This window comes from Mixophyes fleayi, chromosome 1, assembly GCF_038048845.1.
Source record: "Mixophyes fleayi isolate aMixFle1 chromosome 1, aMixFle1.hap1, whole genome shotgun sequence".
Lineage (NCBI taxonomy): Eukaryota > Metazoa > Chordata > Amphibia > Anura > Limnodynastidae > Mixophyes > Mixophyes fleayi.
In genome coordinates, this window is record NC_134402.1 from 446642246 (window position 1) to 446655205 (window position 12960).

Below are 12960 nucleotides of genomic sequence, written 5' to 3' on the forward strand. Positions count from 1 at the left end.
TGCCGGGCTTCCTCAGCACTCATCTTTCATTTTCACCGCAGCAGTATTCCCCTCTGGCTGCAGTTCTATATACACTGTCCTACTGTCACGATCTGCCTCCTGCAGCTCCTGTCTGCCAAGTACTAAGTTGGAATTTGCCTTTATATGTATCCAGCTTTGTTCCACCAAAGGGGCCACTGTGGTACTATGACTACTCGCCTACCTGACAGAGCTAAGCTCAGTACTCCAGGATGCTTAGTACCTGTCCCAGCAGCCTTTGCCAGTTCATCTGTTGCCTTTACTGCTGCTGGTTTTCCTGTTTATTAATCCTGTTTGATTTCCTGGTTGCAACCTCTGCTTGGCTCCTCGTTTTGCACCTCATCTTAAGACCCAGACCCGGCTTTGTTGTGACTTCTCTTCTGCCTTCTGGGTAGCCGGTGGCTTAGTGCTTAGCACTTTTGCCTCACAGCACTGGGGTCATGAGTTCAGTTCCCAACCATGGCCTTATCTGTGTAGAGTTTGTATGTTCTCCCTTGGTTTGCGTGGCTTTCCTCCGGGTGCTCCGGGTTTCCTCCCACACTCCAAAAAACATACAAGTAGCTTAACTGGCTGCTATCAACTTGACCCTAATCTCTCTGTCTGTATGTGTGTATGTTACAGAATTTAGACTGTAAGCTCCAGTGGGACAGGGACAGATGCAAGTGAGTTCTCTGTACAGCGCTCCGGAATTAGTGGCTCTATATAAATAGCTGCTGCTGCCTTTTCCCTGGTATCGTGGTGGACCTTGTGGCTTCGACCCCTGGCTTGTTTGACCCTCCTGCTTTACAGTGTCTGCATTCCATTGCACCACTAGTAATCCTGCACCTACACTCAATGGCATATTCAGCTCCTGTATCTGCATTGCATTGCACCGTTTCATCTCTACGTCTAGTGGTAACGCTCTGCAGACCATTGCATCTTGTCTCCAGTATCTCTTGTGTGTCGGTCTGCCTAGTCCTTATTGCCTATGCATGTCCTGGAGTTGAAAGCGATCTGCAGGCCACTCTTACAGGGTCAGATCCTGGATGAAATGTCATGTTCCGATAATAGTGGCCGCATCCATTCCTGTGGTGGATCCCAAGGCATCCCATGGTTGCCATGACGACCCTGTGGAACTTCCATCTGGTGTACTTGCTCCCTCTTTTCCTATGTTTCTTTGGGTGTTAAAGAAGCTAAAAAGAGAGCAGATGGCAGCCATCCTATTGGCTACGGTTTGGCCACGCATGGAAATCAGACATCCTAGGGATACTCATGACTCATCATCCCGGTCTTTTGTCACAGGGTCCAAATCTTTGCCACTTTTTAAGTTGTTTAGCTTTGACGGCGTGGCTACAGAAACTTAGGGCTAGAGGTCTCTTGCCCAGGGTGGTACAGACTATGATATGAGTTAGAAAACCTTTGTGCATTCAGTGGTGTGCAGGTCAGGGGTTTCACACCTCTCTGTTCAAACTTTCACGTCTAGATTACTTTTTTAATATTACTAGATTACAGAGGTTATAGTGAGGCCGGGTGAGGGGGAGAGAAGCCCTATTTCAAACAGGACATCTTATACAGGCGGAGACACTTGGGGGGGTCTACAACTTCCACTTCGTACCATGATGCCATAGTGTTGAGAAGGATTCTAGAATTGACAAACCTCAATTGTGATAAACAATGGGGTATGATAGAAGGATCACACCTACCCTCCTCGACCAGATACACCCCTTGGCTGAGTGAATTGCTTTGTTAAACACCCCACAAATTGGACCAACCATCACTAGGTGGACCAAATTCTGAACGCTTACCAAACTTTGTCTTTATTATACAGTTGCTATTGATGTCTTTAAAACTTAATAAAGAAAAATTATATAAAAAAAAACCAACTTGCACGTCTATTGTCTTTCCTTAGACAAGGGCCTTAGCGTCTCCTCGTTAAAAGTACAAGTTTCTGCTCTCTCCATCTTCTTTCTGCGTGAGTTAGTCTTAGTGCGGGATGTGTAGACATTCCTGCAGGGGGTTCCTCACATTCAGCCTCCTTTCCTTTAGAACCTTGGGATCTCAGCTTAGTTCTCAGGGCACTCGCCAAGGATCTGCTTGACCCCTAGACTTGGTAGATCTCCATTGTCAGGCGCCGTCCCACGATCTCCCGGGACGGCCGCCTGTGCTCCCCCTCCAGGGCGTCTGGTTGCTTAGCAACCAGGCGAGTCACTTCCGGCCGCCCGGCAACCAATACATTAATGCGTCCCTGTTGCTAGGCAACGGGACACTATATCACGAGCACTTGGCGCTAAATATGACAGCGCTGTGACGCTGATCTCCTATTGGGCCACTGCACTATTTAACCCCTCCTGGTCCTCCTCCCAGTGCCAGAGTTTCAGGTCCCTACCTGCCTCCAGCATTTTCTATAGTGTTCCAGTGCATTGTTTGTCTCCTGATATTTGCCTGCCCGCTTGTGACCCTTGCGACCCGGACTGCCTTTGACTACCCCTTTTGGATCTCCCTTTGTACCGCGCTTTGAGAACGCTACTGACCCGGAGTGACTCACCTTCTCTTCGGATTCCCCTTGTGTACCTTCATTTGCCTGCACCGTTACCGACCCGGCTTGTCTGACAATTCTTCTCTCGTGCTTCTTATCCGACTTGTGGAAGGACCAGTGAACTGCGTGTCTCCTGCAGCTGAGTCCATACCTCCTTGCGGGGGTCCCTGGTGAATACCAGGGGCACGTTAGACTCCGCGCCTTCCCTCGAGTAGTGCCAACGATAGCAGGTACGCAACACTTAATCGTGACATCCATTATGTTACCTGGAATATAGTGTAGTTTTTACTCCCCATTTCTTCTGCTTGGCGGGTCCATGTTGGGGCTACTGTTCTGCAAGATGCCCTTTCTTACTCGGATATGGCAGTTCTTTACAAAATACTCTTTTGTTGTGAAGGTGGTTTCCCTTTTCCATTTGAACAAGGAGATTGTTGTTTTCATCATTTTGTCCTAGTTCTTCGAATTCCAATGACTCCCTGAACCTTCTTGGATGTTGTCCAGACTCTCATATGCTACGTGAACATTACAATTTTGGTTTATAAGACCGATTTTTTCATTTTGCATGATGCACACAAGCATGGTTGGCCAGTGTCTAAGCAATCGATTGCCCGCTGGATTACATCCACTATTCGACTGGCTTATATTGGGTTGTCTAGGTCGCTTGGAATAAAGGCTCATCCAACCGTGGCGGTTGGTGCTTCTTGGGCACCTTGTCATGGTGCTTCGGCCAAACAGCTGTGCCCGGCTGCCACGTGATCTTCTGTACACACACTTTTCAAAATTTTACAAATTGCAAGGCTTTGCATCCCAGTATGTAAGTTTTGAGTGCAAAGTCTTATGCATGGCAGTTTCAGAGCGATCCCTCCATTAGGGGCAACTCTGGAATATCCCCATTGTCGCAGTGTCCCCCACTGCATTCCCTCCCTTCGCTCTTTCTGTACTGTTTATTGCTGTACTTCTTATAGGTATTCTGTTGTTACGCTTAGTTATCCATCCTTCCTGAGCTTTGTTATAAAATGGAAGATGGCTCCGGATTGGGGGGGGGGGGGGGGTGTCTTAGTGTCGGAGGAGCTACCTTCAACTCTTTTAATTATTTAATTATTGGCTCTATTTCCACCCGCTATACCCAATTGTTGCAGTGTCCCTCAATGGACTCAGAGAAATGGATTTTACGGTGAGTAAATGTTTAGAGACTTTTACCTCCACTATGAACTGATCAACAGAATTCCTCTCGAAGTACATCCTGCGCTCCCGCTTATTCACACAGAGGGATTTCTGCTGAGAACAAACCCCGTCTCTCCCATATAGAACGATGAAGACATCGGCATCAGTCCCAGCTCCAAATACGTCACTTGTGTAAACGGTGATCTCATAGGGCACGACTGGGGAGATATAAGGGTGATGTCTCTGGATAAGTGTGTATGTGTCCCAGGGAAAAGTATTGCTAAAACTTAAATACACATAGACTGATTTGGCGGAAAGAATTTAACGATTGGCTTCTGGAAATTGATGAGGTGCCTGTTTTTCATATAATGCACAGTACCACTTCTCTTGTTCTGTGCAATTCTCCTGTATTTGTGCTTATACTGCATGAAAGGGCAAGTGCACAACACCACTTCTCCTGTTCAGTATTACTAGATATAGATCTCACTATACATATTGATTCTGTATTTAATGACCAATGCACAGTACCATTCTCTGTTGTGTGCTTGTATATCAGTCTTGCTATATTCTCCTGTTTTGTATGCAATTTAATTTTGAACAATTTAAATAATTTCCTTAAAATGTATATTTTCAATGCCATTTAACCCTATGCGACACAGTAGAGTTGTATTTGTTTGTCTCTAAAGGTTCAGATATTAATAATTATTGTTTTCAAGGTATGCGATCGACGGGTAGATATTCATTTGGGCATCATTCGGAAAGTCAACAACATTCGGTTGACAATTGAAATATCGACAGTATTATAAGGTTAGGCTTAGGGATAGGGTTAGGGATATTATTGTCGACCTAATAATACTGTTGTTGATGTTGTTATTGTCGACTTTCCACACCCTGTCTACATTATTGGTGTCGACCCATATCACTTTCTAACAGGTTTTGGGGTAGATGTATGAAGCCTTCTAAAATAGGAAAGGTGGAGATGTTGCCCAGAGCAACCAATCAAATTCTAGCTATGATTTATCTACTACAATCTAGAACATGATAGCTAGTGGAAGGAGCAGGGTCCTCCAGCAGCACAGAATATATCAGAGAGAAGAGTGATGTGTTAGTGAGGACAGGGGCAGTGACATGATGTTGAGGAGGGGAAAGGAGGCAGCAAGAAGCCACATACTGAGAGTTAATAGTGAAGGAGCAGGGACCCCACGAGCACAGAGTATATCAGGAGATGAGTGATTCGTTAGTGAGGACAGAGCTGCATATGACAGGGGCAATGACATGATGTGAGGAGGGAATGGAGGCAGCAGTAAGCCACAGACTGACAGTTATATAGTGGAAGGGAGCAGGTGTCCCCAGCAGCACAGAGTATATCAGGAGATGAGTGATGTGTTACTGAGGACAGGACTGCATGTGACAGGGGCAGTGACATGATGTGAGGAGGGAAATGGAGGCAGCAGGAAGTCACAGACTGAGAGTTATATAGTGGAAGGAGCAGGGTCCCCAGCAGCACAGAGTAGTGGAGTGAGGATCCTGTTACAATGGTGAGGAAGATTGTAGTAAGAATGCAGCTGACATAAAAAAGAGTTCATACATCCAACTTGATTACCATAATTATAGGGCTTGTTTATTTAAGCGCTTTTTCATTTTTATTATTTTCCTTCTGTAAATTTCAACTATGTAAACCTGAAACGACCGGCACAGAATAACAACAGAGCAATGAGGTAACAACAAGATAATACATTATTTTGCCTCCGTTTCCTGTCTGTGTGTAATGCAAGAGAGGGAAATTTAAATATACTCTACAGGACTTTACTTCTCTTTTACACCTGTTGCATTTTATTACATTGTGGTAAATAAACTGTTTCTAATGTTCACGATTCCTGAAAAAATAAGGGACCAAAGACAAGACACACAAACCACACAACCTCATGCCGTATATAACAGAATAGAAAGAGTTCCCAGTATTCTGCAGACTCTCGGAGTTATCCGCATAGGACAGAGAGATGAATGGTAACGTAGCAGGTTTGTATTTGTGGTGACAGACATGGGAAACGTCCGGTGTACCTACACCGGTGTGTACTGCTCAGTCTGTAGATCTGAAAGGGAACAGATATCGCTCGATGGTCCCATCATCCTCCCTTTTTATCCAACCAGCGCCCACAAGGGAAACTTTAAACGTTCTCCCAGAGACGGGGCATCAACTTCCACCCAGTCAAAGGAACCAACCGGCAGAGCTGCCTAAAATGAGAAGCCACAAAGGAGTCAACCTGACACCACCTTTTCTGGAAGAAAATCCCTACATTCCTATATCTATTATGTATCTACTACAATAATAACATTGGTACCAAGTCTCATTTTAACCGGTCAGTAAGATAACAGACGGCGCTCTTACTTTACAGGCCAGCGAGTATTAGAGCTGACAGCGCGTCTCTGCCAAAACGCTCTCCTGATCTTACACAGCTGCTCGAAGCAACTATTAATATCACTGATGAATGTAACCAGAGCCTCGCTGCGCTGAACTAGAAACCTTACCTTAAAGGACCTGTAATAAGAAATAATTAATAACCTCATATTCGTAAAGGGACAAAAATCTTACAGTAAGGCCGAGTGTAAACAGTTTATGAAGTATTGAAATAGTACATTTAATCCATAGTAGCAGCTCATTGTCCCAGTGAATAAGTTATTTTTGAATGCTTAGGTTTACTTACAGGGATTTTCCACCTGGCAGACAATTTTGATTTCTACTTGCCCTCCTGCAACTTTCTCTTTATACTGCTTCTTTCTGTGCTTTTCAGCGGTGCCTCTAACATCAGAGTTGTTTAATTGCGGCCCGTAGATACAAAAAGTTTCTCTCTGGGTGCTATTTTATCAAATGCAGAAAATGCAGCGTATCCCTGGGCAACAAGAAGACCCCCAACTTTGCACAATACTACAAAGACATGGCTGAAAAACTTGGCAAAAATGTAACTCTAGATAAATTGAATCAGGGAGACTAAAGGACATTTGTGAGAAGCTATGTTGCATACATTTTTCGGTGTAAACTCATGGACATGTAGGAGAAGGTTAGGGCAGATGTACGTCACAGGTGAAGGCCAATGGCAAGTTGGCATCATATAAATTTACCATAAATTGTTCTTTAATGTTTTAATGTATATTTGTTTTACTTCTGAGCCCTTACTAATAACTATCTCAGTAGAGTTAAAGCCGAATAATTGGATGAAGTATATCAAATTGACAGATATTATTTTACCGTGAGATTGCGATCAGTACACCACGTGTTATGACACAAACGCACGATAAATAACGCACACACATACACTTACAGATTCACTTGTAATTAGTTCCCCTTAAAAATAGTTCCAACACATATTCATTTATAATGAAATGTAGCAGAGTTTATAGTTAAATATTATAATGTTAAATACACTTTAGTGAGATCTAAGGCTCAGGATACAGGAAACATATCTAGTATCATTCTAATCCCCTATTTATCCTCAGACGTCCGGTTCAATCGCCTACGAGTTTGCACATTGCGTATGCAAGATATGGATTATAGGGAATAAATTATCAGAATGGTATTGTGTGTGTAATGCAAATAGACCAGTTTGAACCATCTTTCGGCGGGAAGACTAGTATGCATCTGTTGGAGAGATGCCCCCCACCCTTAGAGGGCATTGTTTGAACTGGCCAATGACCTGCATTTTACTGGACCGTCCTGAAACCTGAACCTATGGAAACATGTCAAATCATCTGTATTGTTTTCACTGTATCACTAACTGTATATAAGCAGGAGTTCTGGGACCAGCAGACAGTCTCTTTGACCACAGACTTCAGGGCTGAATGACTGTATGCTGGATCTAGAGCGCCCAAGTATATATCGGCTGTACTTATATTATTGAATTGTTATCCTTTTGCTTTTACTAATAAATCGCATTGTGAGTTGGAACCACTCAAATCGCAGCAGACAATGATTATTGGTAAGTTATAAAATAACTTTAATAGTAATTACAAACATCAGTTAATGTGGACCCCTCACCTGCACACAATGAGGGCAGCAATTTTATTGGATGTACCAATGTCAAATTACTAGTGCTACTGATATCATAGAGGCACGAGGCATGAAGTGCCTCAGTCAATAGTTCCTAGTGAATTGATAAGCTGCATTCTCTGGTTTACCCTATACAATGACTGCCTTCATTGCGTTAGGTGACAGGTACATTTTTTTCCCATCTAAAGAAGACCGAGCAAGGCATCCGATGGACCGGAATCCTGAAAGTCTCTGTATGAAACGCAGCAACATGTTACTTGGTATTATCAGCATTTCACTCTTTGCCAGTGTTGCACTATAGACACACATATGCTGGAAGTCTTTACCTTTGTTGTCATGTCCAATTTTAATTTTTTGGAGAGGCCCAATATCCACGGCCTCCACAGTGAACACATCGGTCTTCCCCCGTTCAAACTTGTTTTTGTTGGTCTTGGACGCCTTGAGGTTCATGAAACCTAAGAATAAAATGTGAGCTGATGTCAGAGCGAAACAAGATTAGCGAATCCTTTGGCTTAAAGTCTATAGATGTGGGATGGATATGGGGTACGCTGGTAGGTAGAGGGATCGCTGATCCCTATGACAAACACTACGTACGTACGTACGTACGCGGAGGGCACTTACTACAGCCTATGATTTCTGGGAGTGAGCGGAGCGAGGAAGGGGCGCTTGCCTGTTGTCAATGTACTGTAAGAGTGTGCCAAACTCTAGCGCATGCAGCCACGTCCAAATCCAGCTCTGGGTATCTCACAGTTGTTATTCTGCCGTATCTCTTGCTCCAGCTACAGGGCTAGTCCTGATCAGTAGTGATGACAGTCTCATATGCATGCTATAACATGTGTTTGCAATCAGGAGCAACTGTAAAAATGTATTTTATGTTCAGCAGACACTGAGAGCATCCTAATAAATGTATTTCACGCAGAAATTTTTATTTTTAACTGTTTTGTCATTAATGCTTATATTATTAACAGGTAATATTAATTCAATATTTTTTTGCAAATAATTATTCCACATAGGTATTAGGCGTATCTTCAAGTGTCTTGTGTATTAGAGCACAGCAGACCTGCCCCCTGATTTCATCAGCGCACGTATCTTCAGATCCGCTGCTTGCTGAATCCTGGAGTGCGCAGAGACAATTTATGTGTGTTTTAAAGCAAGCGCTTGTTGCGCTCAGTGTGCGTGTCTTCATGAATCAGGCCCAATATTTGTAGTAAATGCCAGGTAGGCTGTAGATGCTCTTTGCTGTACTTTGGGCTGTCCAGTGTTAGCTAAATCTACGGTATGTATAGTTAGAGTGCTTGGATGTGAAACTACCCATAATTATCTTCTTTAAGCATAAAATCACTAGTTCACCTGACCTACACATTCATAAGCGTTCTACTAACTTGCTTTAAAGCTGCTGAAAGTTAACTGAGAAGCGCGCTCTCTTTTGTATTTTAAATTAATATTGCCCATTATATAATAAGTTGATTTGCAAATGATCAGGTTCCTTATGGTTGCAAAAGAACATTAAACTCCCAGAAGACCCAGCCAGGCAGCCGGGGGACTGGAAGACTAATAGTCCCTCATTCTCGTATGACACGTGATCGTCTTCTCTGGGCTAAATGTATAGGGGAGTGCAGCAAAATTGTAACAACAAGTAAAACACTATCTAGAACTACAGCTCCCATGTGTGTATCAGGAGTAAAATGATGGGAGAAAGGGACTTTAAGATAAAGATTTATAGAAGGACTGGTGAGAGACCTAAGCTGTAACTGTGTCTGTCTACCAGTGATCAGGGAAGGGGGGGAGGGTGGGGGAGGTGAGAGCTCAGACTAGTATATTTTCAAAACGAATAGATACACGTCGGCTGAAATCTCCAGCACGCAAGTAGAAATATATGAAACTAATTAAATATATGTTCATATTTTCCGCCAGAAGACAAGAAAACACTTCACAAATCATCTTATTTTCCATTGTGAGATATAAATGATAGTAAGAAACCCAATCTGGGATTCCCTTTTCATTTCAACGTGGCCTCTGAGGGCAATGGGAGATAAGTATCCTGATGATCTTGCGGTTTTCTATTTCAGAGTTCAGCGGGATAATGTGTTTCCTGCAGACAATGACTCCAGTATTACTGTAGGCAATAGGTACCAGAGCAATATAATATCGACTCAAACTCCATCTTATAACTGATAGGTGAGTGTTCTGTCGCTCAACCCATAGGAGGTGTCAGAGTGTAATAATGACTCCACACGGACCTGGTATATCAGATCTAACATCATCTTCATACCGCAAGATTAAGTGACCACTTTTATGCTATCACACATCTCCCTCTATCTATCCACAGTCCTACGTTACAGTCTGCTACATACGATATAACATTATGCTGATGCACAACCTCTATGTTTGAGATATTGTTAGATTTGACATGTTGTTTTATTGCTATAATTTTATGTCAGTTGCTTTATTTTTCGTCTCTCACTTTTCTACATTGTTAATTATATTTTTTAAGTAAAATACAGACTATTTTAGCTATATATGTTCTAGGATCATACATTTTCGGACACTGTAGCATTCTATACTGCATACATTGACCTCTTTTCGTTTGTGTGCCCTCTGTTCTACTTTTGTTAATGCTTTTCAATCATTTATTTTATTGTACTTTTGTCCTGCTTTTACTTTTTGTCAGATGCATATTTTGTTCTGAGAATTTTGGGGAGTTCTCTCCGGCTCCCAGAAGAGCCGGCACCCGGCGGAGACCTGCCCCTTACTGTTAGTATGATCAATGGTATATAGCAGTGATGGCTAACCTGTGACACTCCAGGTGTTGTGAAACTACAAGCCCCAGCATGCTTTGCCAGAAGATAACTAGCTGATAGCTGGCAGAGCATGCTGGGACTTGTAGTTTCGCAACACATGGAGTATCACAGGTTAGCCATCACTGGTATCTAGGAAAAGAATCTGCACTAGAATAGTCTTTATATATTTAACTTTCCACTGGTAATATATCCCAAAACTTTCTTCTATTGGGGTGTTCTCCTAAAACGAATTATAATACATCAAAACGACAGGAAAAAAGGGTTCCCCAACACTAGAACCCTTATTCTTGTCTTTTTGGAGTCTGATCAATACACCCTATCCATGACATATATCCCAAAGTTACCCAAGTCCGCTCCTAAGCAAATATATTTATTGTAAAACAAGGGCAACGTGTGCACACGCACTACCGTGAAGTGTGAGTTCATAAGTGTCTCCCATAGACTACAATGAAACAGCGCCCCCTTGAGTCTCAGTATGAAAACTAAGATGTAAATAATAAAACAATTTCTATGCTATCTTCCCACCAGCTCCCAACCAATCAGTGTTACCCTAAGCATGTGCCTAGTTAACCTATATGGCAAATGCAACCCTGCAAAAAAAAAAAAAAGAAAAACTATTATCTGCATGCATGTGTATATAATATATATATATATATATATATATATATATATATATATATATAGATATATATTATATATATACATATAATTAATGCTGCTGAGACATACCAGTGTCGTCCTTCTCGCCGTACAGGATTATAAATACATTGGCATCTGTCCCAGAATTCTTCTTATCTCCGGTCTTCACTCTTACTGTGTATGTCGTTGATTTGGCTGTGAAACAAGACACGAGACATAATAATCATCCAGCTCTTTGTGGTAAATATCTTATTTAATACTAACACATCCAGTTCCATTATCACGTTTCCAGACATTAGTCTACGCTGGTCCAAATCTTGTGGGTCACATTCTGGGGGGGGGGGGGGGGGAATTGCCACGAGTGCAGACAATGGGGATCAGGTATATTTGGCCCTACGTCTCTTTTATTTGGCGTAGGTAGGAGCCTCTGTACTGCACCGGAGAACAAAAAAGGCCTAACTATATGTCCATATATCCATTTCAGGGGCAATCGCAGAATTTGTAGAGGGGGGTTTTCACACCACGCCGCCAGTGGGCGTGACCAGCATGCATGGGGGCGTGGCTTTAATTTTAGACAGTGTTTGGCTGCTCTCCAACTCTTCCTATCCCCATAATATACATGGGCAATGCTGCGTGCACTACTGTTAGGTGCACGCAGCTCTCCCTTTTTAAGCAGAGCCGTGTGAAGCAGGGGCAGGGCCCAGCCACCTCAATTATACAGTGCCCCAGGCTTGGAGGGGGGTTTCCAGGCACTAGGAACCCCGTCCCCCCTCGGTTTGCCTATGCATTTCTACATATCAATGACTTGTGCATACAGTCTGAGTTCTATAAGAAGTCAAAAGAGATTTTGAAGGATATAATTTTATGGCAGGAATTCTCACATCAAATCCGGTGCAGGTGACCTGGTCGAAAAAGAGAGTTATATCGGCCATCGGGAGAGGAATGGGAGCCAATGTGTTTCCTTATTAATATTTACTACGATTACACCATCTACATAAATATACTCCATTGCTAAGGGTGCCCAATTAGCGAGCTTCAATTCTATTGTACGAGATCCTTCATGAATAAAATACTGGCCATGATCATATACTTCATTTGGACATCGCTACATCAATTCCATTGACGTGTGGCCGCCATTACTGCAGGTGAGTATTTAAGCAGTAACGTAACGGAGGGAGCAACGTTGCAGCAACAATGACTTATATACTATAGAAATCATTCATATAACTCCCCTTAGAGCTGTATTTAGATCATAGACCATATGGCGCTGGAATAAATTGGAGACATGGGAGGAAGCGGGTGATAAAATTGTCACAGTATCATTAAAATGCACAGAATTCCAAGAATGAAACATGATTCAGAGAGGATAAGAGCAGTCACAAGCGATATAAATGAAAGTCTTTAAGACCAACCTATATACCGGATAATTTCCAGGTCTAAACAAACACTTGGAATAGACAGTAGGCCGTGCTAAATATAGGTCAGTTATCAAACTAAGGTAGGAAGTGACCATATTTTACCCCATTCATACTGCACCAAAATCCCGGGTTTTTGCCGGGGCGAGCTCAAACGACCCGGGTTTTGGTGCAGTATGAATGGTACAAGTCAAAAATCTCGAGGTCTAAAAACCCGGGTCTTCAACCCGGGATTTATCGAGGGGTAATTCCCGGGTCGAACCCGGGTTGCCTGCACTATGAATGGTGCAACCCGGGTTTTTCAACCCGGGTTGCACAAAAAACAAGCTGATTGGCTGTCTGCCTGTCACAATCACCACCCAC

The 12960-nt window shown here is 42.9% G+C and overlaps 1 protein-coding gene across 1 annotated transcript in view; it reads right to left on the reverse strand.

Annotated features, from left to right (window-relative positions):
- Positions 1–12960, reverse strand: part of LOXHD1 (lipoxygenase homology PLAT domains 1) — a 167171-nt gene that overhangs the window by 32936 nt on the left and 121275 nt on the right. The window contains 7 exon segments of the mRNA XM_075186070.1: positions 3734–3938; positions 5803–5840; positions 5842–5865; positions 5867–5908; positions 5910–5932; positions 8069–8197; positions 11273–11377. Coding sequence (XP_075042171.1) covers positions 3734–3938; positions 5803–5840; positions 5842–5865; positions 5867–5908; positions 5910–5932; positions 8069–8197; positions 11273–11377 — 566 coding nt within the window.